Consider the following 25,733-nt stretch of genomic DNA (forward strand, 5'->3'; position numbering starts at 1 on the left):
CATAGTGGTGGGAGCATTCTAAGAAAGCAAAGGCAGAGGCTGTGAGGCCTCATGTGACTAGGGACCAAGTCACACTGTATCACTTCCATCTCATTCTGTTGGACCTTGCCAGTCACAAGGCCATCCCAGACCAAGGTAGATGTCACATCTTGAGAAGCTGCAAAGGATTTGTGATCATTTTTAATCTACCCCACTGGATAAGGGAATAGCAAATGACAGGATATGCTATTTTAGATAGAGTAGTCAGAGAAGGGCTCTCTGATGAGGTGTAATTTGGGCAGAGACCTGAATGAAGCCAGTGAGTAAACCATGGAAGTATTTGGAGAAGAGCATGCTAGGCCTTTGGAATAGCAGGCAAAGTCTCTGAAGCCAGACCAAAGCAATACTTTGCATTTGAGATAATAATGCAATATGAAGACTTTTCAGCTGGGCACGGTGGCTCATGCCTGTAATCCCAGCACTTTGTGTGGCCGAGGTGGGCAGATCACCTGAGGTCAGGAGTTTGAGACCAGACTGAGCAACATGGTGAAACCCCATCTCTACTAAAAATACAAAAATTAGCTGGGCGTGGTGGCACATGCCTATAATCCAAGCTACTCAGGAGGCTGAGGCAGGAGAATCATTTGAACCTGGGAGATTGAGGTTGCAGTGAGCTGAGATCACACCACTGGACTCCAACCCAGGTGATAGAGCAAGACTCCATCTCAAAAAGAAAAAATAAAAGACTTTTCAATAAAGATAATTCCATGTCATTTGTGGGAAATCTAGTTCTCAGGTAACAGTGGAGAATTCCTGAGTTAGCTGAGCCAAGATGGAGGGGGAACACCTGCTTTTGGAACCTGAGATATGAGAATCATGTATACAATTTAAGACCAAAAAGGGAAGCCATCGCTTTCATCCCTGCTGCCATCCTTCAATTCTCCCAGTCTGATTTTCGAGGCATTTTCTGTAGCACCTGGTAGAACTCCAGGAACTCCACAGTTTGAAAATTCCTCTTTGTTTCCAACTCCAATACCTCTGGTTTTAGTCAAAGTGCTTTGCACACATCCTGGCCTCTGCCTGACCACATCCTTCACACAGCCTGTGGGAGCCTCTCTGTGAGCGAATCAACAAGGTTTGACGCATGAGAGGCAAAGGCGTCTGACTCACTAGAGAACGGAGCAAAGAGAAGCAAGGCAGAAGGGATTTTCTACTGTAATTACCCAAGATCACCAGGGCAGTCTGAGGGTAATCGGGTAATTAGTGTGTGTGTGTGTGTGTGTGTGTGTGTGTGTGTAGTGAGGGACAATTATCTGGCTCACTGGCTGCCAGACGCTTGTCACTGCCCCTCTGGCCCTTGGGCTGGGTTCCTGGCTCTACCTGTGGACTATTAAGTGTAATGACCTGTCACGCAGAGGAGCCTGTCATTATCTCCGTGTTAACATGGTATTTATCCACAGAACCCTGCCAAGTCACCTGTAATTAAAGGGCCTCCACGTGGTCCCCCTGCCCTGGCATTGGATGGACAACCATGAAAGTTGTCAGGGCAGGGATGGCTTTAAAAGGCTGAGGAGGTGGGCTGGGGTCATCCTGGGAGGCTAGGGAGGAATGCTGTAACTGAGTCTTCCCCCAACCTATTGCCAAACCCCAGGAACCCAGAAACAGGATTCAAGAGGCATCAAGACACCCCCAAATCAGTCACATTTCCACATGGGGCTAAGTCATTGACTACTGAGTAAAATGAAAGCCAACTTTAAAATTTTGGAAGCTCTTTGATGGTTAAGAGGGGATCTTATTACGTAACAGGGAGTACAACTTTCTAGAAGTACCTTGTAGTTCTTACTCTCTACTTCCCAGTCACTCTTTACTATCTCCCTCAAAATGCTCACCTCTTTCCCTGGGGCTCCCCTGTCCTTGGGGCTCTTTTCTATTTGTCACAAGCAATTCTAAATCTTTTCTGATGAAAATAAAAGTTACCCTCAGCCTCTTCCATTTCTCTTCCTTCTCTTACCCTGTCATCTCCACAAAAGGCACGGACACAGAAGCTTCCTTAAAAGAGTCGATGGAGTGAAGCTGTGGTCACTTATGGGTCAATATTTTGCCGCTGGTGCCTAAGCAGTGCTGTTCTGAGCGACCTTGTACTTATCCTTATACATTCCTAGACTTGGAGTACCTGGGTATGAATCTTTTAATTTGAAAAGATGTCAAATAGTTTCTAAAGGGTTGTACACATTTAATTCCCACTAATAATTTATCAGAATGCTTGTTTCCCCACATTCTTGCCAACTTGGGTTACTACCCCTTTTTAAAATTACCTTCATTGTTTTCTGATTATACGTGCGATATATGCTCATTGCAAAACAAAACAAAACAAAACAAAAACTGGAAAGTACAGAAAAGTGTAAGAGAAAATAGCAGTTGTGCCTTCACCCAAAGAGAAGAAACACTCCCCATTTTTATAGAGGATGACAGCAAAGACCACAGATGGAGACCACAGTAGTCACCTGAGGAACCTTCTGGAATCCCTAGTGCTGGTTATAAGATGTTAACGATCACCCACTTCCCCCCTTCCTCCACTCCTCTGATGTCTCCAAAGGCTTGACATGCTCTCTTCAGTTGGCAGGGTCTATTCTGAGGGAGATGGTTCCAGGTATCTGCACCCCTGAAGTATGTCTTCTGCCTCAAAACAGTTCTGCAGCCAGGAAGATTCCATGCCTGAGGATTTGTGGAACAGGAATGGAGCACAAACATTCCAAAAATGTGTTTCCAGACATTGGCCGCTGAATCCAACAGATTGGAAAACCCATCTTCCTGGCCAAGCCCAGAGCCAAGTTTCCATTTCTCAGGGACCCTGACATGCCCCATTAAGCCTTTGCTCTAATGACTGCTTTGCTTTCTGTTCCAGAGACCTGAATTATAACGAGCTGCAGGAATTCCCCGTGGCCATCCGGACCCTGGGCAGACTGCAGGAACTGTAAGCACCTCTGTTGGTTTCTGTGGGTGTCCTTCTGTCCCAAGGGCAGGGGCTGAAGCCAGCCTGAGCTGCCTCATGCTTTCACCTCCTCACCTCCCATGGTCCTTGTAAAAGATGTAGCTGCCCCTGTCCCCCGGCTCCTCAAGCTCCAGTGCAGCTCTAAGTAGTCCCAGGCCTCATTAGCTTGGCTTTGGGCACTTCCTGGGGGTGTGTCACCAGCAGAAATGGCCCTGGGCCCTTCCAGCCTGGGAAAACCCATAGCACAAGCCACCTTCTATTAGCCTGGGCCTGGCACTGCCCTTGCCTTGGTTGGGATGTGTCCAGAGAAGAATGGGGAAAGGAACTGAGAGCCGGTTTACAGGATCACTCCTCAGTACCTTGTCCCCAGGGGGACTGAGAAGTTGTCTCTGGTTCCCCAAAGCCACCATTTATTATTTTATTTCAGCATTCACTGAGCACCCAATGTGCCCAGCACTGTGTTTAGTGATAAACACAAATGAAGGGTCAGATTAACATGGCCCTCCGCAAACATCCTTGAGCCTCATTGAAGACACAAAGTAACACAGGTAAAACAGGGAGTGGGACAAAGTGGTATAATTCCAACCATAAATTGCAGAGTATTAGCTAAAACAATGGTGGGAGTTCAGAGTAACATGGAAAGATCATTGTGGACTAATCCTGAGATGAGCCTTAAAGGATGACCCGGATTGAGGTAGCAGTGATGGGGGAGGGGAGAGGCATTTCAGAGGAAGAAATTGTAGGTAAAGACCCAAGTAGGAAGTTGAGCTGGCAGAGGTATGAGCACTGGTGGGAAGCAGCTTTACTGGAGGGAAGCTCTCAGGAAACAAAAACAGCTCTATTGTACAGTGAGAGTGGGACCAGATTAAGGGTCCTGGAGGCTCATAAACAGAGCCCCAAATTTTCAGGCAGCTTAGTATCTTTTTTTTTTTGAGACAGACTCTCGCTCTGTCGCCATGCTGGAGCGCAGTGGCACGGTCTTTGCTCACTGCAACCTCCGCCTCACAGGTTCAAGCGATTCTCCTGCCTCAGGCTCCCGAGTTGCTGGGACTACAGGCACGCGCCACCACGCCCAGGTAATTTTTGTATTCTTAGTAGAGATGAGGTTTCAACATGTTGGCCAGGATGGTCTCTATCTCTTGATTTCATGATCCGCCTGCCTCGGCCTCCCAAAGTGCTGGGATTACAGGCGTGAGCCACTGTTCCTGGCCAGCTTAGTATCTTTATAGCTCAAACCACCACCACCACCTGAGACCTATAGTACTAGCCCCATGCCACCTCCCTTGCCTCAACCAGAAGTTTGAAGGTGTGAATGCCAGATGTAGGCAGCACATAGGGAACAATTGGACCACCTAGAGGAAATAGTCTGGCCGGGTGCGGTGGCTCATGCCTGTGATCCCGGCACTTTGGGAGGCCGAGGTGGGCAGATCACTTGAGGTCAGAAGTTTGAGACCAACCTGGACAACATGGTGAAACCCTGTCTCTACTAAAAATACAAAAATCAGCTCGGCATGGTGGTGCACACCTGTAGTCCTAGTTACTTGGGAAGCTGAGGCATGAGAATTACTTGAACCCAAGAGGCAGAGATTGCAATGAGGAGAGACTGTATCACTGTACTCTAGCCTGGGCGACAAAGTGAGACTCTGTCTCAAAAAAAAAAAGTCTGAGTGAGAAAATATTGGAAGTTCTCCATTGCCAGAGTCACCAAGATCTAACTTTTTTCCTTTGAGCTGGGGCATGAGGGGAGCATGAGATTTGATCGATCAAGAGGGCATAGAGGGAATAGGATGTGCCAAAGCATTGAGCTGGGAAATAATAAAGCATTAGGGAAGAGAGAGGAGACTTAAGTTAGCAGGGGCAAAAAAAATCTATCTCCATCTCTCTCTCTCATCTGTTGAGAGAAAGCTGCTTGAGGAGAGGGCCCCTGTCTTAGAAACTTCTAAATCCCTCAGAGCTTGGCTCAACATTAGACACAAAGATGTTGTTTCAGAAAAACATAATGAGCAGATGAGAGGAATAAATTAATGAACAAACAGGCCTGGGTTGTTGGCACTGACTAGAGGTGTCTGAGGGTGAATCTGTGAGTGAGACAGCGTGAAGGTGGAAATCACGATGGGATGGCAGGAGGAAGACAGAGATGAGCAAAGTCCAGGGGGACAGAGAAGCCAGAAACTTCCAGTGAAAAAGATGGGAAGGAAAGGGGCCTGCTCCACACGGGGTTGTATACTTTTCAGTCCAACATGTTATTTATTTTGAAATGTTCTTCCCAACTAACCAAACACACAATTCTGGCTTCTAGACTCCCAGACCCTCAGCTGGGTGCCTCAGTCCTCATTTTCCTGTAGTGCCATCCACATTCATTCAGCAGCCCATTCCGCACCTTATCCCCCTGACTGCGTGCTGTTGACACTTCTATGTTTCTTTATTTCAGGGCCTTGAGGCCAAGCCAGCCTCCATTTGAGGAACATCCCTCACTTGGGATCCCCTGGAAGCTGTGTCTTTTCCGTATCTTCCTTTTTCTCTCATACACCCTTGGCTTCCTCTGTGGGGACCCACCAGGGCTCCCACCACAAGTGACTAAGGAGAAGATTCCCTTCCTGGGGCCTGAACTCAGCCTCTTGCTCTTGAGTTGCTCCCACAGGCTTCCTGAGGCCTGCAGCAGGGTCTCAACCCCTCACTCTTTTCACACTTGTTAGGGAAAGGGGGGTGTGTAATTGAACAAGAAGAAAGATCAGCTGGGTGCGGTGGCTCATGCCTGTAATCCCAACACTTTGGGAGGCCGAGACAGGAGGATCACTTTAGCCTAGGAGTTCTAGACTAGCCTGGGCAACAAAATGAGATCTCGTCTCTACAAAAAAAAAATCAAAAAAATTAGCCAGGTGCAGTGGCACATGCCTATAGTCCCAGCTATGTAGGAGGCTGAGGCAGGAGAATTGCTTGAGCCCAGGAAGTCAAGGCTGCACTGCAGTGAGCCAAGATCGCATCATTACACTCCAGCCTGGGCAACAGAGACCCTCTCTCAAAAAAAAAAAAAAGGAAAAATCACAGGCAGTACTTGAATCTGAACCTGGAATCTCCAGGCCAATGCCTCTTTTATCTTATGGACTATCTAGCTTGCTGTCCAAAAGCCCTGTGGAATTCCATGCCTCTCCCTCTCTATACTTTTCTCCAAATCCTCACTGGTTCCCGGGTGTTGTCTTCTAGGGGGTTCCATAACAACAACATCAAGGCCATCCCAGAAAAGGCCTTCATGGGGAACCCTCTGCTACAGACGATGTGAGTACTACTTTCTCTGGTCTCTTAATGCCGAACAGTGTTTTGAGGAGGAGGACAGAGGATGGGAAGGCAGGAGGGACTTCCCTAGGAAGTACCAGGGAGGCAGAAGCATGGGAGGGTTTGCCTTTCCCTGCATGTTCTTTCCTGGGTCTACACTGATAGGGGAAGAAAGCAGAGATTGGCCTTAGCCCCAGCAGAAAGGCCTAAAAAACCCAATTAGGTGTTTGACCTTCTTCTTCCAGACACTTTTATGATAACCCAATCCAGTTTGTGGGAAGATCGGCATTCCAGTACCTGCCTAAACTCCACACACTGTAAGTTGGCTCTTGAAGGCTGCTGCAGCCTGAATCTCCCCCTTTTCTCACTTCTTCTTGCTCTCTCCTGCCTTCCGCCTGCGGATCTCTCCCTTGCAAGGCACAAGTCCACTGCAAAGCATGGTCTTTAAGGCTGCAGGCCTCTGCTTTGCTCAGACCCGTTCCCACCTCTTTCTAAATTTAATAGCCTCCCTCCACTTCCCTGACCTGTGGCTTCTTCCCAGGTCTCAAAGGGACAAAGAAGGTCCATCTCCATAGTCAAGGACTTTCATCTGGCCTCTTGAACTTTATCCTGTTTATGGTAGCTTTTCCAGAAATAATTGGGAAAGAGTTTTGAATATGGTGTGTTCTCAAGGCTGGTTCTCCTGTGGCCTTGGAACTCAGATCCCTGGGTCCTTTGCTGTGCCATTGTTATTACCCTTGGCCTGAAGGTGCTCTCTATTTCTCCTCTCTCATTCTCTAATTTCCAGCCCAGGTCACAGTTCTTCAAAAAGCTTCCACAGGGCCAGACACAATGACTCATGCCTGTAATCCCAGCACTTTGGGAGGCGGGTGGATCGCTTGAGGTCAGGAGTTCGAGACCAGCCTGGCCAATATGGTGAAACCCTGTCTCTACTAAAAATACAAAAAAGTAGCCGGGTGTGGTGGTGGGCACCTGTAATCCCAGCTACTCAGGAGACTGAGGCAGGAGACTTGCTTGAACCCGGGAGGCGGAGGTTGCAGTGAGCCGAGATCGCACCATTGCACTCCAGCCTGGGCAACAAGAATGAAACTCCATCTCAAAATAGAAATACCAAAATTAGCCAGACATGGTGATGCATGCCTGTAGTCCCAGCTAAGCTACTTCAGAGACTGAGGCAGGAGAATCGCTTGAACCTGGGAAGCTGAAGTTGCAGCGAGCCAAGACTCAGTCTCAGGGGAAAAAAAAACCAAAACTTCCATGGATTGCTGTCAGCCTACTGTGGCGTCACGGTAACATAACTGACATCTCCAAAGCACATACTTAACTTTCATGTTCATTAGCGCATTTCATCTTCATCCTAACCCTGCGAGGTAGGTGTTATTGGTCCATTTTACAGGTGGAACATGAGGTACTCAGGCCCTGCTTGGGCATGAACCCAGAACCCTTTAATTTCAGATTCTGGGCTCATTTCTGGACCCCATGCTGCCTCCTCTGGGCTTTTCCCAACACTCAATTTTCTGTGCTGCTGTTGCATGCAGGCCCCATGTGGGTCCATGTCCTCAATAAGATAGGAGATGGTGGGGAGGAGGAAAACCACCAGTCTAAAGCAGTTTAAGAGAACTGATAGTTCTAATAAAGTTCCAGCAGATGACAATTTAGGGGAGACCCTATCTCAGATTCTAATAAGAAAACCCAGCAGCCAAGGGTTTCTCCAGAAGCACCCAAGCTGTTGTCTGTTAACCAAAGGCCATTCCCATGTTGCTTGGCTGTGGGGTTTTTGCAAGATGAAGCATGAATGCTAAGGTTGCCCGGCTCTGTCTGGGTGAGGGTGTGCTGAGCAAACTCAAGCAAACAGCTGGTTGGACCCTGCTAAGCATGGCTCAGCCTCCACGAGGGCCTGTGTGGCTGACTTGAGGAAGACTGCAGGGAAGCATGACATTGCCACCAACAGAGGAGTCCCAGAGGGGAGACAAAATGGAGATTTGAGAGTCTTGATGTTGAGATGCTCTGACTCCACCCCTCAGAGCTCATTGTCTCTGTTTCCAGATCTCTGAATGGTGCCACGGACATCCAGGAGTTTCCAGATCTCAAAGGCACCACCAGCCTGGAGATTCTGTGAGTGGCTTCTCTCTCCCTCCACCTTATCTATCGCCCCAGCTTCATTCCCAAGGGCTCTTCCACTCCCTGTCCCTGGAAGGCTGTCTAGGTTCCTTGCTTCCCTTTTATCCAGCCTGTCTTTACTGCTGGCTCCATCCCCTTCCTCCTGATGTGGCACTGCCCACAGGCAAGGTCAGGAGGTGGCAGATGGGATGGCAGCGAGGAGACTGGTCTTTCTTTCTTTATCATGCTTGGGGTTTTCAGGTATGAATTCAGAGCTCCTAACCCCAAGCCACAGGTACACTGAGGGTTGAAGTGATGGAGAGGAGGGTTGTGGAAACCCATCTTCTTTGCCTTTCTGAACCTTGATTCCAACAAAGACATTCTTGTATTTTCTATTCTTATATCCTGCGGTGTAGAGGGCAGGAGTGTCGAAGCACAGTAGGCCCTCGATACATTTAAATGAATGAAATGAAACAATCGAGCAAACACCCAGAGTAAGTGTCAGGAAGTCGGCTGCCCTGCCCCACACCGCAAAGCTCATTCATGGCACTGCTGGGACTGGGGCTGTCCTCTGTGCCTCCATTGTCTCCCTGCTAGATTCAGTGGCACGTGGAAAATTTTCCATGAGGAAGTAGTCAGTCCCCAAAGATGACCTTGGCCCTGAGTCCTTCCTGGGACACCCTGCCCAAAGCCAAGCCTGCTCTCTAACCTGCCCCCACAGTCGTCTTCAGCCCAGCACCTGGTTCTTCCCTTCTTTCCCATCTCTACTCCCATGGTCCCACTATGGTGTTTTTCTGTCTATACTTGCCCATGGACATCCCCCTGTCTCTAAAGTCCCTTCACCAGAGAAGATTTGTGTCCCTATCCTACAGGCCCAGTACTGCTTGAGATCATTATAAGACATGGAGGGGGGATGGGATGGGGATGGCTGGAGCAGGGCTGGACATGCAAGCACAGTCTGCCAAGCAGAGCCCTGGGTTGTGGCCCTCTCGCTCCACTCCCCTCCCCCAGCTCCTCTAGGCCCAAGGGAGCTTGGTGCTCAGATGCCAGTGTCTGCTCATTTCTGTCCCCACAGCCCCACCCCCTGCCCTGTCTCTCCCTCCATTTCTCTCTTTTGTTAGCTCCGTCATCCCACGACAGTATCAGGTCCAGAGCTGGAGCCGGGTGGCTGGGAATGGCAGGGCCCCGGGCCTGGTGCCAGCTCTGTCTCTGTTCTCCCTGCAGGACCCTGACCCGCGCAGGCATCCGGCTGCTCCCATCGGGGATGTGCCAACAGCTGCCCAGGCTCCGAGTCCTGTGAGTGCTCACAAGCATTCTACAGTCTTGGCATTGTGCCCCTGCCCCCATGTCCCACAGAAGGCCTCTCCTGCTTCTGTCCCACTTGGTCACTTCCCTTCCTGGAGAGTGGGGCAGCATAGGCTCCTGCTGAGAGCCTACCCCAGAAAGACTGGGTTTGAAGTGCAGCTCTGCCACTTACTAGCTGTATTGATTTGGACTCACTCTTTAATGTCTCTGAGCTTCGATATCCTCGTCTATAAAATGTAAGTCAATTTGTAAGGGTTGAAAAAAATATGTAAAGCACCTAGTGCGTAATACCAATAAATGACATAATTACTCTTATTTACACAAGAAAATTAATCCCCTCTTGGGATCTTGGGCCTGTGGAGGTACTTAAATGGCCTCTGAAGTCAAGAGGAGTTTTCCTCTCTCCTTGGACTCCAACTTGAATCTGAGGCTCCTCGTCAGGGACCATAGCCCCACAGCTCAAGATGGGTGGACCAACACATAGTGTATGGAAACAGCCCTAGACTGGGGGTCCGGAGACACAGGCTCCAGACTCAGCCTTGCCACTGAGTGGTGTATGTCCTTTAGCAGGTCCTGTCCCCTCTGTGGGCCTCAGGTTTCTCATCTGCTGAGTGAAAGGGTTGGGCCAGATGATCCCTAAGGGCCTCCAGCTATGATCTTTCCTGCCAGCTCCATAAATGGTGACTGCAAGTGCTTGGGTTGACATTGCTCAGTGAGGTCCAATGTGTTCTCTGCTGGCTGGCTCAGTGCCCTTCTTCCCAACTCTTTGCCTCTTTCCTCTTCACCACGCCCCTCTCACTTCCTGTTCCTCTTCCCCCAGGACCCTACCAGGTTTCCTCAGGCCATCACATGATAAGGTAGCCCCATCTAGGCCCGGTGAGGAGTGGGACTTAGTAGGAGGAAATGCAGAGAAAACAAATTGAGGAGACTGGTGCCCTGGTGTGAGATGCCTCAACAGCCATGTCCCTGTGGGGTCCGCACAGCCTTTGGCTGCTTGACAGGAAAGCACAGCCCTGGCCAGAGCCCCCTGCCCCACCGCAGCCCTCACATAGCCACCACTTCACCCCGGCCCTGGCCTTTCTCTTTTCCCCAGGGAACTGTCTCACAATCAAATTGAGGAGCTGCCCAGCCTGCACAGGTGTCAGAAATTGGAGGAAATGTGAGTCTGGGGTGGGGAAAAGGCAAAGGCATGCCAGCCAGACCCTGAGAAAGTCCTACAGGGAGGCATGTTGCAGGGCATCAATAAGGGCCAATGCAAACTCTGACACTTCTTCCTTCTCTTTTCTGAGTTTGTTGAAACCAGGGTTTAGGGCTGAGAGCTTGGCAGAGGCCTGCACAATGGCCCTAGGACTCACAATAGAAGACAGACCCAGGAGCTGGTACCTAAAAGAAGTCCCAAGGCGGCTCCTTATGAATCAATAGCAACACAGAAATGCAGTAGTGATTACGACCAGTGGAGGGACAGGGTCACATCAGGGCCCAGTGGGCTGGACCAAAGAAGGCTTTAAGTAATTGCAAGCACCCTGCATTTTGGAGCATGCTGTCTCCTTTTCCATACCCCCGTAAACACACACATGCATATGTGTGTATGTTTGCATGTTATACACAGACATACACAATCATATGTGGAAGAACAAGCCTGGGATTCAAAGGTCACAAATAAAATATCATTTGAAAAATTCTCTAAGCTCTGTTAACCCAGCTCCTGTTTTCTCAAGTCAGCATGGCCTCTTGAGCCTCCCTGTGTCTGTCCCTTACTTCTAGGCAGGACCATACCTTTTGGGGCTGGGGCAGGGTAGAGGTATGAGGGTCTCCTGTTTGTCTAGGTGCCAAGGGAAGGAGAGTCTTCTGCATGACTGAGGTCCAGGGTCCATCTCCCGTTCAGACAACCAGTCTACTGAGCTCTGCTTCCCAGCTTGGGCCAGTCACTTGGGTTGGGCGGTGCTCTGCTTCTGGGCTAGGGTCTGGAGGACCCATGGTGATGGGAGGTGTGGGGGCCAGTTTGGCTGGGCTGGGAGCCAGGCCCAGTGGGAACACTGGAAGCTGACTCCCTTTTGGGCCATGGGGATGGTTTTGTGGCTTTGTCTCCTGACCCACTTACCCAAGGCAACCGGATCCCCTTGTGCTCCCTTTAATTCTGGTGACTTCCTCGGGCTGGGCCCTTTCTTCCTGTGCCAGGAGAAGTGGGGGGCTCTACTTTCTTCCTCCCAGTGCTCGGGGGGCATGGAGCGGAGCCAGGGTCTGAGCCTGCCGACTCATCCAGCCTCTCTTGCTGCTCTAGCGGCCTCCAACACAATCGCATCTGGGAAATTGGAGCTGACACCTTCAGACAGCTGAGCTCACTGCAAGCCCTGTGAGTACCCACATCCAGGGGTGGGCCATGGAGGAGCCACCATGTCCCTCTGCCAGGCATGCTCATTGTCATAGCACATGTGTACAATTTAAGCAAATGTGACATGCACATCGCCTCCCAGCTCTGTAGCCCCCATCCCCAGCACACACACACACTTCTCTAGCTGGTACCCAGGAGGTCCTGAGGCTCTGGAGCCAAGCTGTCATGTCCCTGTTCCTGGGGCCACAGCCAACTCAGGAGCAAGTACCTTCCCCAAAAGGCTAAGGTTACTGTTACTGGGGGCAGGTCAGATGGGGGTATGTGAGGGAGAGCCTGTGATGGGAACAGTGAGTCCTCCACATGTTACTATCCCCTCCTGTCACACCCTCTCTGCCTGCAGGGATCTTAGCTGGAATGCCATCCGGTCCATCCACCCCGAGGCCTTCTCCACCTTGCGCTCCCTGGTCAAGCTGTAAGTGCCTGCTGCATTCTCCTCCAGGATGCTGGGGGCCAGTCGGGACTATGGGCTGGCCAATGAGGGCAGAAGGGCCACCCCAGAGCAGGAACATGCATATCCCAGGGAGATGGGCCTCAGCCTAATCAGTCATTCTGACAATCCGTTTGACAGAGTGTGGGGCCTGATAAACAGAGAGCCTGCCTCTTGCAAGCTCTGGAACATCATCTGCTAATGTTCTGCAGTGTTTTGGCAGCCTCAGCCCTCCTCATCTCCCCTGCCTGGGTCCCACCCCCATCCTCTCTATCCACCGAGAAAGAGGATGTATTGGTCCTGGAATCCCTTCACACATAGGAGGGTAGAAGTAGATGTGGGAGCCAGGGTCTCAGAGAGCTCAGGGGTTCCCTGCTTGAGCATTGCTATAGAGGACTGCCATTCTGTGAGGCAGCAGGGGACCTCAGGTCCTTCGAATTACATGGGATATAAACAAAGAGTGAGCAGTGTTGGCTCTATGGTCGCTATGTCAGGGCTGGAAGGGGCCTCTGCTGCAGCTGCCATGTACTGTGGGACAGGTTATTCACTGTGCAAGGGCTCCTGCCCAAGAGGGAGCTGACATCCTGCCACTTCCTTGCCAAGCTGTGAGTCCTAAAAGCACATCTACCTAGACTGGGCCCTTTTCTGGTTAACACAAAGACTCCTTTGGGCTAGCTCTGGCCCTGGCTTAGAGACTATCTAGCCCCACCCGCTTCACTTCACAGGTGAGGCCTCCAAGGCCCAGCAGAAGTTTGCTCAAAGCCAAGGGCCAGGACTCCCAGTGGGCACACAAGTTCCTCCTCAGGCTGGGGCCGTGGCTTTGCAAAACTCTCACCTCCATCTTCCCTCTCCTGTTTGCTCTAGTCCTGCCAGATAGGTAGGGTGGACATTTTTATCCCTTTGAAAGATGAGGACACTGAAGCTCAGGCAGATTTGCAGCTCCCCTTGGTTACACAGAGAGTTGGTGACAGCGCCAGGTTTCCTGCCTTCCAGTCCAGGGCTGTTTCCACGACGCACAGTCTGTGGTCTTCGTGTTTGGTTTGGAACCCTGGGCTTCCTCTAACGTGTCTCCAGTAGAAGAACATGCATGTCCTCACTTCTGGCTACAAAGCAAGCCCTACAAGATGGAATGGATGACCCAATCCCTGCTTGTAGCCAGATGACCAGCTCTGTCCAGTCCCAGACTCAGGCCTCTTATATCATCAGAAAAGTCAGAGGAAAGGCAGGGGGATGGGGATAAACAACAACAGGAAGGTTCACCAAGAGGGTGGGCAGGGCTTCCTGGATGGCACTTAGACCCGGGCACAGGAACTAAGTGGTTGAGGGAGCTCTGTTACCTACAAATTGGGACAGCTTGGCATTAAATTAGAACAGTCCCTGGTACCTAGTTGGCACCATTATGTATTGAATGGATGAGTGAATAAAAGAATGTACAACCTGCAGATGGTGCCTCTAGCAACTCTTGGCTGCCCTCCTCCCTTGGCATTCAATGCTCTCTTCTAAGCTTCTTTCCTGTCCTTTGCTCCTCTCCTCTTGCTTCCATCCCAGGCACACTGGCCACATCCTCAGCACAACCCTGCCCCCTCAGCAATCCCACTGACTGCCAATAACCCTGACCATCCACTGTCCTAGGGACCTGACAGACAACCAGCTGACCACACTGCCCCTGGCTGGACTTGGGGGCTTGATGCATCTGAAGCTCAAAGGGAACGTGGCTCTCTCCCAGGCCTTCTCCAAGGACAGTTTCCCAAAACTGAGGTGAGAGACTGGCTTTCCCCAACACCTGGGTAGGCCAGCTGGAGGCCCTGGAAGGACAGGGAGAAAGCCAGACGGCTCCACCCTGAGAAGAGCCTAGAGGCTTAGGGTTTGACCGAGATTTAGTGGAAGGGCTCACCTGACCGCCTACAGACCAAATGGGGCCTGGTTCATGCCTCCCCTTCCTCCTTATCTCCTTGGTAGCATTTTCCCCTGTCCCAAGCACCAACGCTAGTGAGCACTGGGACCCGAGAGGATAGAAGTAAGATGATGTGAAGACCCCCTAGCCCTCCTTGTACCTCACCTGGTTCCACATGTCTAGATTGTCTGTCCTCACTTGGGCAGCATCTGAGCCCCTGGAATCAGGGTAGAGTCTAGGACACAGATGGGTGGAAAACAAGCTCACAGCCAGGCCATGGTGCTAATGACATCCAGTCCTCTTCCATGCAGCAGCAGTGGTACAGCCTGTGTGACCCAAGCCTCATCTGCTGCACACTAATGAGATGTCCTTAGGGCCTCTGCACTTACCCTCAGAGGGCACCAAATCCAGCTCCAATATGCCCAGAGATGGGGGAGGATAGGATGCAGGTCTCACTGAGGGCCAGAGTGAAGAATCACCAGGAGAATCCCTGTCTCCTTAAATATAAAAGAGGAGGTGCTGCCTGGGAGGAGAAGCAGAGCACTGGCAGTGCTGTGTGACCTTGGGGAAGCCTCTCTCTGCTCTGAGCCAGCAGAGAGGACTCCTTAAACAATGGGCAGAACGTTTCTTTCCCCATCTCACTTGCCAAGATGAACAAAGAAAGACAGAAATGCCTCCAGAGCTCTTCAGATCAGGAGTCAGGCTACAAGGCCCTTACGAAGAATGCCTAGGAGGCTGCCAGCACAGTGAACAGGGAACTTGGGAGTTGAAGGACAGGCACTGAGTGCCCAGCCCCTGGGTTGGAGATCTCTTAAATCAGACTTAGGTCTTAGATCCCAAAGATGCTGAGGCAGCCCACCTGCCCGCCTTTCCCCCACCAGAATCCTGGAGGTGCCTTATGCCTACCAGTGCTGTCCCTATGGAATGTGTGCCAGCTTCTTCAAGGCCTCTGGGCAGTGGGAGGCTGAAGACCTTCACCTTGATGATGAGGAGTCTTCAAAAAGGCCCCTTGGCCTCCTTGCCAGACAAGCAGAGAACCACTGTGAGTGACTGGGGGCCCTGGGCTGGGGAGGGTGGTGGGCTGTGGAGAGGAAGTTAGAAGGGATGCTTGGGGGACCTGAGAGGGAATCTGACAGCGGCTGCAGAGGGAAGCCCCATAGAGGTGGGAGGAGCTGCCCGTGATCTGGGAGGAAACTCTACCTCTGTTTGCACTTTGTCTCTCTAAGACTACAACCTGCAGTGCTTGGGACAATGTAATGATGGCGACAATGGTTGTGGTAATGTCTTAATATCTGCCTAGCCCTTTGCAGTTCACAAAGTGCCTCTCACGCACCATCTCACTTAACCCTCCCCTTATGGTCCACATGTTTCTTCTCCTTCAACCTCAGGGTGTTCTCAGAGAAGACAGACCCCTTATTTTATCAATCTGAGCCAATATGATTTAATTAAATCAATTGAATTAAACCTACTTCCAGAAAAAACAAATCCCCTCATAATGTGTCCTAGAACCAAAAGGAACAGTGCAGGGTTATTGCTATCCAAGTCCATGCTGCACCTCCAGTCTGCGCCATGAGTCTGAAAGTGAGACTTCCGTGGCCACCAGGTGCAAGAGACCTTCCCTGAGAATGGCCATTCGAGTGCAAGCTGTCTTGGGCCATCTGTGTTTCTGGAAGAGTTAGGGTAAAAGGCACATGTTGGAGGCAGTCAGCCAAGGGGGTTCTGAGGGATCATTTACTAAGTGGTGTCTTAGATACTAAGGGCAGAGAAAAGGGCTTCCTTCTCCGTCTGCCCATATTACAGAACACAAGCAGAATTAGGAGGGAGAGAGTAGGGGTCCTCTGCTTTGGGGTATTCTTTTTCCATCTCTCACTCTCCACAATATTTCAATGGAGAAAATAAACAAACAAACAAAAATCAAATATAAACATGTAAGAAAAACATCTCATGACAGTGTAGACAGAACTGAGGTCCAAACCCAACTACAACATTTACCAGTTGGATTGCATTGGACCAGTCATGTAATCATACTGAGCCTCACTTTCCTTATCTTTAAATGAGAAAGATAATTGGCTGGGTGCAGTGACTCATGCCTGTAATTCCAGCACTTTGGAAGACCGAGGTGGGTGGGATCACTTGAGGTCAGGAGTTCGAGACCAGCCTGGTCAACATGGTGAAACCCCGTCTCTACCAAAAATACAAAAATTAGCCAGGCATAGTGGCATGCGCCTGTAGTCCCAGCTACTCAGGAGGCTGAGACAGGAGAATGGCTTGAGCCCAGGAGGTGGAGGTCATAGTGAGCTGAGATTGCACCGCTGCAAACTCCAGCCTGGGTGACAGAGTGAGACTCTGTCTCAAAAAACTAAATAAATAAATAAGTAAATGAGAAAGATAATGGATAGCTCATAGGCTGTTGGGGAAGACTAAAAGATTCCATAAATAATGAAGTATGCTCACTGCTACTGCTGAGGACTGGTGCCTTCTGGTATACATGTATAGGGAGAGTGCAACTGTGGAGTCCGGGGCACAGTGTATGGAGGGCAAATGGTGGGCAGGCATCCTGTGGATCTCTGAGAACCTCCTTCCCAATGTATTAACACACCTCCCTAGGGAAGGTATGAGGACCTGATGAGGAGCAGTCTAGCAGCCTGGCTGGCTCTGGGCCGGCAGACGGCTGTCCCCGGGGGACATTCCCGGATGTCTGCTGTACACTCCCTCAGGGGGCTGGAAGGAGGAATGGAAACTTTCCTTCCTCAAGGTGAAACTTTCCACCGGGCTTAGGTCTTGGAGAACCACAGGGCGTCAAGATCGTGGGCTGCCTGCCGCCTGTAATGGGAGCTAGGGCAGGGGCCCCCACTTCCTGTGGGAGCTAATGAGCCTCGAGAAGGAAAGCCAGGAGCTGCTGCTCCAGCCAGATTCGATTTCCTCCTCGTTTGAAGAGTGGTTACTTAACACCTTGGCTGTGACTTTCCCAGCCTCAGACAGAGTCCACGGGTTTCACCCCTTGCGTTTCATTCATGCATTTTGATTTCAAAGAATTGCTGAGCTCCATTCTGGAGAGCAGGGGCGGGCAGGGAGTGAAAGGTAGAGAGGAGGAAATGCCAGGACTCTGTGGGCACAACTCAGCCTCCTACCCGCCCTGATGGTGTCTGGGCCAGGGGCAGCTTCACAGTCTTCCTGCCTCCTGGGAAAACTCCCAATTGATGGTGTTTACCCTTTAAGTGGGGAGGAAGGATCCACACAGGAAACAGACTTTGTGAACCAAAGTTGGAACAAGTGCAACAAACAGAGTCACCTATCCATTGCTCTGCATGATGGAGGAAGAGCCTACAGGGTGCTGTCTCTTAAACCTGAAGATTGTACAGTTACCTTTTGAAGACAAGCCATTCTTTCCCAAACTTGGGTCCTCAGACACATTTCCCAGTCTGACTTGAGAACTTGTCTTATTCTTTAAAAAGCCTTTCAATGATGGATTATCACAGCAAAAAAATGTTTTGTCTAGATTATAAAATGTTCTAGATTCTCATTTCAAAATTCTTATAGAATTTATGGACCTCCAGCATGTCTGCAACCCCCTAGAGTTCACAGGCCCTAGTTTGAGAAACACCGCAATAGTGAATAAGAAAAAAAAAAAAAAGTGTAGGGCGGGGTGCAGTGGCTCATGCCTGTAATCCCAGCACTTTGGGAGGCCAAGGTGGGCGGATCATGACATCAGGAGATCAAGACCATCCTGGCTAACACTGTGAAACCCTGTCTCTACTAAAAATACAAAAAATTAGCTGGGTGTGGTGGTGGGCACCTGTAGTCCCAGCTATTCGGGAGGCTGAGGCAGGAGAATGGCGTGAACCCGGGAGGTGGAGCTTGCTATGAGTCAAGATCATGCCACTGCTCTCCAGCCTGGGCAACAGAGGGAAACCCCATCTAAAAAAAAAAAAAAGAAAGTGTAAAATCTGGACTTAGAATTGAAAAGAACATTAAACATGATCTAGTCCAGCCTCTGACTCAGTGTAGAAGTGCTTTCTCTCACATTGAGGACTTTCTGTTTAGTATCATCAGTGACAAATTATGTTCAGCTCATGCATCTGCAAATCTCCTGAACCCTCCCCACACCCTGACCCCCCAAAGCAATTGGTTGCTTGCCTGGGAAAGCATAATGGTTAAACATCTGGGCTCTGTAGTCAAACAAACCTGTGTCTGAATTCTAGTCTATTGCTGTGAGGCTGCGGGCAAGACACTTAACTTCAATGAGCCTCAGTCTCCTTATCTGTCACCTGCCTCGTGTGGCTATTGTGAGGGTTAATGGGACCATGAAGATGAGGACTGGCTGGGCACAGTACCTGGTACAGAATAAGAACTCAAGAAATGTTAACTCTTATTGTTCAGTAAATCTATTAGCTGAAAACTTTTTTCTAATTGATACATAATAGATGTATGTATTTGGGGGGGCATGTGTGATTATTTAATACATTCATATAATGTATATAAAGATCAAATCAGAGTAATCAGGATATCCTTTGCCTTAAATATTTGTCTTTTCTTTATGCTAGAAACATTCAAATTATTCCCTTCTATCTAGGAAATAAATCTGTTAGTTGATGCCACTCATTGTAGCATGACAATTTGTTTCCTTATTAGTCTGCACAAGCTCTTCGAGAGCAGGGCCATCTCTTATTCATCCCTGAAATTCTTCTGAATTTGCCCAGTGCCACAATTGCACTCAGCAGATGTGGACCTACTCTGCACCTGTTGAAGGTGGGGTGTTCCTTTTTTGGACAGCTCTAATTGTGGGAACTTACTCTTGTTAGGAAGAAGTAGAGTGTCTCCATTCGAATCATAATTTGCCTCCTTCTACAGTCCATCCATCGATCCTGGTTCTACCCTCTGGGGCAAAACAGCACGTAGAAGTCGAATTCCTTTACCCCTAACAGTCCTTCAGCCCTTTGAGAACAGCCATCATATCCCCACTTACTCTCACCTCCTCCAAGTTAAACACCACCCAGTTGCTTTGACTGTTTCTCTCACAAATGGCTTCTGCTCTCTCCTCTCTAGTTCACTCGTTCACATCTGAACACACTCCAGCTCACTAATGTTTTTCTTAATGTGTAGTTTTCACAACTGTACACAAAATTACAGTGACAGCCCAGCCAGAGTAGAGAAATATGTGATCAGTAGCATACATTATTAAAAGAGCTTCCACTCCAACTCGAAGCAGCACTTGTGGGTAAGGCCAACTGCAGAGGACACAGAGCCCTGACTAATAGAAAGAGAAGGTCTAGGTGAAATGTTTGCTGTGCACTCTTCAGTACAGATAATCCACATGTGGATAATAGGAAGCTGACCAAATCTTTACCTCCAAGGGTAGAAATGGATGTGCAGGGTTGCTGGAATGACCAGTGCTGAGCAGAGTCAGTAGGAGACAACTTAAAGGAGAGGGCATTTGGAGAAAGGTAGGGTTTGACTGGCACCAAGACCCAGGGCCCTGCATCACTTTCTCTCCTTTCAGATGACCTGGACCTAGATGAGCTCCAGCTGGAGATGGAGGACTCAAAGCCACACCCCAGTGTCCAGTGTAGCCCTACTCCAGGTGAGGTGGTGTCTGGGGAATGGGGACGAGGGAGAATGGAGAAAGGGCACCCAAACACCTAGTTGAGGTATTAGTTCAGCCAGGCATGTCTGCAGCCACATTCTTTGCCTGACTCCCAGTCTGCTGCAGGAAGGCCCTCCTTTCCTAATTCCTGGGGAAGGAACTGGCGTTCTTTCCCTTGGGTGGCTGCTTGAGGGGAGTAGCATGAATGGAGGCGAAGTCAAGCAATCAGCCAATTAGCATTTGTGCATCCAGGAGAAAACTACTGTCACACAGGAGAGAAGCAGGAAAGAATGCCTTGACCCTGTTGCTCAGGGTGGCACATAGGACTGCTTTTGAGTAATCCCTCAGTCTAAGACCCATACCACAGAATCCTAGAGCCAGATGGGACTCCGAAAGGTCACCTTTTCCATCCCTCCCTACTCCATCCCAGGAAGATTACAGCCTCTGTTAAAACTCTGCACAGTGGAAAAACTCCATAGTATTGCTGGGCAACTCCTTACAGCACCATCTAACCCTTACAGTTGGGGAAGTCTCCTTTAGCGTCTAACCTAAATTCATCTTGCTATAAAGAAAGCAAAAAAGAAAATTCTCTTTATTTTTGGTGCAATTCAACTGGCGATGTTTAGAGTGAGGAAGTCCCTTCCCTTGCATATAAAATGCTAACAGGCCACAGAAGGCAGCAAGCAGCATGCTACTTAGGCAAGGATGAGAACTCTTCAGAATGGACAGAAAGTGATGAACAGTGTGCTTCTTCCATTTCATTCCACCTCCATTTTCCTGTTTTCCAGCTTTCTCTGGCCCAGGACCCTTGCCTTCTCCCTTTACCCTCTCTAAAGCCTATAGAGTGATTGCCTGATCTTGCCCAGCCTGAGTTCTCAGTGCTTGGTGACAACAGCACGCCCTCTAGTGCCAGCTCGGGGCCAGAACATTAACCCAACCTGGAGGAAGCAGGTGCTGCTTCTGACTTGGAAAAACACACATGCTGCATTCACGATGCCCTGGAAATTTCACCTCCGAAAACCAGTAATCAGCAGGGATGAGATAAAAAAAAAGGAAGTTCCAAAAGACAAAGTCCAACTTGAGCTTGCTTTTAAAATAATTCATACCAAATGGTCAAATAATTATGGTGCATTTTATGGTACATGAAATATGTTTTGAATAATATAAAGATATCTTCTGGGGAAAAATTTGGGAAAGTCTGCTTGATAAAAATGTAGCTTAAAGAGAACGAGAACGCATATACAGTTGTCTTAGTCCACTTTGTGTTGCTTTAACAGAATACCTAAGGCTAGGTAATTTATAAAGGAAAGAGGTTTGTTTGATTCACAATTCTGGTGGCTGGGAGGTTCAAGATTGGGCAGCTGCATGTGATGAGGGCCTCAGGCTGCTTCCACTTGTGATGGAAAGCAGAAGGGGAGTGGGTTTGTGCAAATAGATCACAGGGTGAAAGAAAAGCCAGACTCCCTTTAACAACCCACTCTTAGGGAACTAATCCATTCCCTGGATTGATTGAGAACTCACTCACCCCCACAGAAGGACATTAATCTGTTCCTGAGGGATCCCATGATCCAGATACCTCCCACAAGGCCCTACCTCCAACATTGCCACATTGGGGATTCCACTTCAGCATGAGTTTTGGTGGAGACAAACCATACCCAAATGATAGCAGCAGTAAAATCTTAATTTAGTTTAAAAACCTGTATGTGTAGGCCGGGTGCGGTGGCTGAAGTCTGTAATCCCAGCACTTTGGGAGGCCGAGATGGGCGGATCACAAGGTCAGGAGATCGAGACCATCCTGGCTAACACGGTGAAACCCCGTCTCTACTAAAAAATACAAAAAAAAAAAGGCCGGGCGCGGTGGCTCAAGCCTGTAATCCCAGCACTTTGGGAGGCCGAGACGGGCGGATCACGAGGTCAGGAGTTCGAGACCATCCTGGTGAACACGGTGAAATCCCGTCTCTACTAAAAAATACAAAAACTAGCCGGGCGAGGTGGCGGCGCCTGTAGTCCCAGCTACTCGGGAGGCTGAGGCAGGAGAATGGCGTAAACCTGGGAGGTGGAGCTTGCAGTGAGCTGAGATCCGGCCACTGTGCACTCCAGCCTGGGCGACAGAGCAAGACTCCGTCTCAAAAAAAAAAAAAAAACTAGCCGGGCGAGGTGGCAGGCGCCTGTAGTCCCAGCTACCCGGGAGGCTGAGGCAGGAGAATGGCGTAAACCTGGGAGGCGGAGCTTGCAGTGAGCTGAGATCCGGCCACTGCAGTCCAGCATGGGCGACAGAGCGAGACTCCATCTCAAAAAAAAAAAAAAAAAAAAAAAAAAACCTGTATGTATGTATGTATTTTTTAAAGACTGGACAGAAACATACCAAGATAATGAGTTATCTCTGAGAGGTGAAGTCTCATGTTATTTTAATTTTTTCATGTTATATTTTCAAATTTTCTACAATTATCACCTATTACATTTGGTAATAAGAAAAAAATGGTTTAAAAATAGCTCCCACAAAAGCCTCTCAAATTCCCATGCTACCTAGAAACACATTGAAGAACAAGAGTCGAAAGCCAAAGAAAATGAAGAAATAATATTCCCAAAGTTACAAGGTGATTTAGGAACAGACTTTGGAGAGAGGGATGGAAAACACCAGGATCTCAGGCATCTCTTGTGGACCTAGGTTGGAAAACCCCAGAAGTCATCTGTATTTTGATTTACCGTACTTGAGACACTTTACCTCCCAAATACTGATTGATTGACAAATATTCAATGTGGTCTATACCCCTCTCACAGAGCAAGGGAGAGCCAGCCTGGTGTAATATTTGGTCAGGACTCTCCCACGGTGGAGGCCTTAGTGGATCACTGGGGACTGACTGAAAGAAACAGAGCCTCAGGCATAGACTGGTTACTGTCTCGGCAGTCCCTCACACCTCTGTCCCTACCCACCATGTCTCCCAATTCTGATACCCTCTCCACTCCTTGATGGCAGCCTGTCCTTCCTTTCTTTCCAGTGCTGTCCTTCACTTAACATTTCCTCAATATCTGGGTTTGTACTGTATTAATTTGTACCATGTGTGTGTTTATTTTTTATTTTTATTTTTATTTTTTATTTTTTATTTTTTATTTTTTTGAGAGAGTCTTGCTCTGTAGCCCAGGCTGGAGTGCAGTAGAGCAATCTCGGCTCACTACAACCTCCGTCCCCTGGGTTCAAATAATTCTCCTGCCTCAGTCTCCCAAGTAGCTGGGACTACATGTGCGCGCCACCACGGCCAGCTAAGTTTTTGTATTTGTAGTAGAGAAGGAGTTTTGTTTTTTGGCCAGGCTGATCTCAAACTCCTGACCTCAGATCATCCATCCGCCTCGGCCTCCAGAAGTGCTGGGATTACAGTTGTGAGCCACTGTGCCCGGCCTATATGCGTTCTATGTTCTGGTGTACTGAGAGGAGGGTTAGGGTTCACCCCACTTGCAGCTTTTCGGAAGAAGAGTCGTGTATGTCCCACTTCTCCTCCCCACAGCCCCAGCTGGGGGTTCTCTAAGGTGAGAGACCCTCCAACTGGGAGTTCTCTGGGGCCAGAAACTGGGTCAGCCTCCCTTAGACTGGGAGTTTTCCAAGGGCAGGGGCCATGTTCATCCCCTTTTGACTGGAAATTCTCTGAGTACAGAGGCTGACCTTGGTCCTCAAGACCTGGTCCCAACATCCTCTGGCCCAGGGTTAATGTCTCATCTTCTCTCCTACAGGCCCCTTCAAGCCCTGTGAGCACCTCTTTGAAAGCTGGGGCATCCGCCTGGCCGTGTGGGCCATCGTGTTGCTCTCTGTGCTCTGCAATGGACTGGTGCTGCTGACCGTGTTCGCTGGCGGGCCTGTACCCCTACCCCCGGTCAAGTTTGTGGTAGGTGCGATTGCAGGCGCCAACACCTTGACTGGCATTTCCTGTGGCCTTCTAGCTTCAGTCGATGCCCTCACCTTTGGCCAGTTCTCCGAGTACGGAGCCCGCTGGGAGATGGGGCTGGGCTGCAGGGCCACTGGCTTCCTGGCAGTACTTGGGTCGGAGGCGTCGGTGCTGCTGCTCACTCTGGCCGCAGTGCAGTGCAGCGTCTCTGTCTCTTGCGTCCGGGCCTATGGGAAGTCCCCCTCCCTGGGCAGCGTTCGAGCAGGGGTCCTGGGCTGTCTGGCGCTGGCAGGGCTGGCGGCCGCGCTGCCCCTGGCCTCCGTGGGAGAATACGGGGCCTCCCCACTCTGCCTGCCCTATGCGCCGCCTGAGGGCCAGCCAGCAGCCCTGGGCTTCGCCGTGGCCCTGGTGATGATGAACTCCTTCTGTTTCCTGGTCGTGGCCGCTGCCTACATCAAACTCTACTGTGACCTGCCGCGGGGCGACTTTGAGGCCGTGTGGGACTGCGCCATGGTGAGGCACGTGGCCTGGCTCATCTTCGCAGACGGGCTTCTCTACTGTCCCGTGGCCTTCCTCAGCTTCGCCTCCATGCTGGGCCTCTTGCCTGTCACGCCCGAGGCCGTCAAGTCTGTCCTGCTGGTGGTGCTGCCCCTGCCTGCCTGCCTCAACCCGCTGCTCTACCTGCTCTTCAACCCCCACTTCCGGGATGACCTTCGGCGGCTTCGGCCCCGCGCAGGCGCCTCAGGGCCCCTAGCCTATGCTGCGGCCGGGGAGCTGGAGAAGAGCTCCTGCGATTCTACCCAGGCCCTGGTGGCCTTGTCTGATGTGGATCTCATTCTGGAAGCTTCTGAAGCTGGGCGGCCCCCTGGGCTGGAGACGTATGGCTTCACCTCAGTGACCCTCATCTCCTGTCAGCAGCCAGGGGGCCCCAGGCTGGAGGGAAGCCATTGTGTAGAGCCAGAGGGGAATCACTTTGGGAACCCCCAACCCTCCACGGATGGAGAACTGCTGCTGAGGGCAGAGGGAGCTATGCCGGCAGGTGGAGGCTCATCAGGGGGTGGCGGCTGTCGGCCCACTGGCTTGGCCTTTGCTTCACACTTGTAAATATCCCTCCCCATTCTTCTCTTCCCCTCTCTTCCCTTTCCTCTCTCCCACTCGGTGAATGATGGCTGCTTCTAAAATAAATACAACCAAAACTCAGCAGTGTGATCCGTAGCAGGATGGCCCAGTCTCTGGCTCCACTGATCACCTCTCTCCCGTGACCATCACCAACGAGTGCCTCTTGGCCTGGCTTTCCCTTGCCCTTCCTCAGCTTCACCTTCATGCTGAGCCTCTTCCTTGTCATGTCTGAAGCTGTGGACCAGAGACCTGGACATCTGTCTGCTTAAGGAAAATGAGGGAAGTAAAGACAGTGAAGGGGTGAAGGGTTGATCAGGGCACAGTGGACAGGGAGACCTCACAGAGAAAGGTCTGGAAGGTGATTTCCCATGTGACTCATGGATAGGATACAAAATGTGTTCTGTGTACCATTAATCTTGACATATGCCATGCATAAAGACTTCCTATTAAAATAAGCTTTGGAAGAGATTACACATGATGTCTTTTTCTTAGAGAGTCACAGTGCATGTTAGTGTAATAAAGAGAGAAGTCCTACAGTAGTAAAATCTATTGAACTTTGTTTAACCCAGTTCCCTGAATTATTTGGTAACAGGTTTTTGTCTGCTTGTTTGGTGTTCCCGGAATATCTATTAACATGACAGAACTTAGCACTGTTCTCTCCCAGGGAGCTCATCTCTGTACCACCTAGTGCTACCCAGTGACATCACAAAATGCCACCACTTCCTGAAAGCCCTGATCCTAGAATGAACTGCCAGAGGTAACTGATGATTCCATCCACCAGTAGAGACTC

The 25,733-nt window shown here is 50.0% G+C and overlaps 1 protein-coding gene across 2 annotated transcripts in view; it reads left to right on the plus strand.

The window, feature by feature from the left end:
• LGR6 (leucine rich repeat containing G protein-coupled receptor 6) overlaps nucleotides 1–25,479 on the plus strand; it is a 126,392-nt gene extending 100,913 nt beyond the window's left edge. Inside the window, exons 7-18 of one of the 2 annotated variants that reach the window (XM_033198351.1) lie at nucleotides 2,885–2,953; nucleotides 6,176–6,247; nucleotides 6,490–6,561; nucleotides 8,291–8,359; nucleotides 9,569–9,640; nucleotides 10,743–10,808; nucleotides 11,931–12,002; nucleotides 12,382–12,453; nucleotides 14,101–14,226; nucleotides 15,244–15,404; nucleotides 19,863–19,943; nucleotides 23,673–25,479. In XM_033198351.1, the coding sequence (XP_033054242.1) occupies nucleotides 2,885–2,953; nucleotides 6,176–6,247; nucleotides 6,490–6,561; nucleotides 8,291–8,359; nucleotides 9,569–9,640; nucleotides 10,743–10,808; nucleotides 11,931–12,002; nucleotides 12,382–12,453; nucleotides 14,101–14,226; nucleotides 15,244–15,404; nucleotides 19,863–19,943; nucleotides 23,673–24,928 (2,188 nt within the window). In that variant the 3' untranslated portion in view covers nucleotides 24,929–25,479. The remainder of the gene's footprint in view (nucleotides 1–2,884; nucleotides 2,954–6,175; nucleotides 6,248–6,489; nucleotides 6,562–8,290; nucleotides 8,360–9,568; nucleotides 9,641–10,742; nucleotides 10,809–11,930; nucleotides 12,003–12,381; nucleotides 12,454–14,100; nucleotides 14,227–15,243; nucleotides 15,405–19,862; nucleotides 19,944–23,672) is intronic. The other variant, XM_033198352.1, reaches the window with a different exon arrangement.
• Nucleotides 25,480–25,733: the final 254 nt, after the last annotated feature.

This window comes from Trachypithecus francoisi, unplaced genomic scaffold, assembly GCF_009764315.1.
Source record: "Trachypithecus francoisi isolate TF-2019V2 unplaced genomic scaffold, Tfra_2.0 Lachesis_group5, whole genome shotgun sequence".
Lineage (NCBI taxonomy): Eukaryota > Metazoa > Chordata > Mammalia > Primates > Cercopithecidae > Trachypithecus > Trachypithecus francoisi.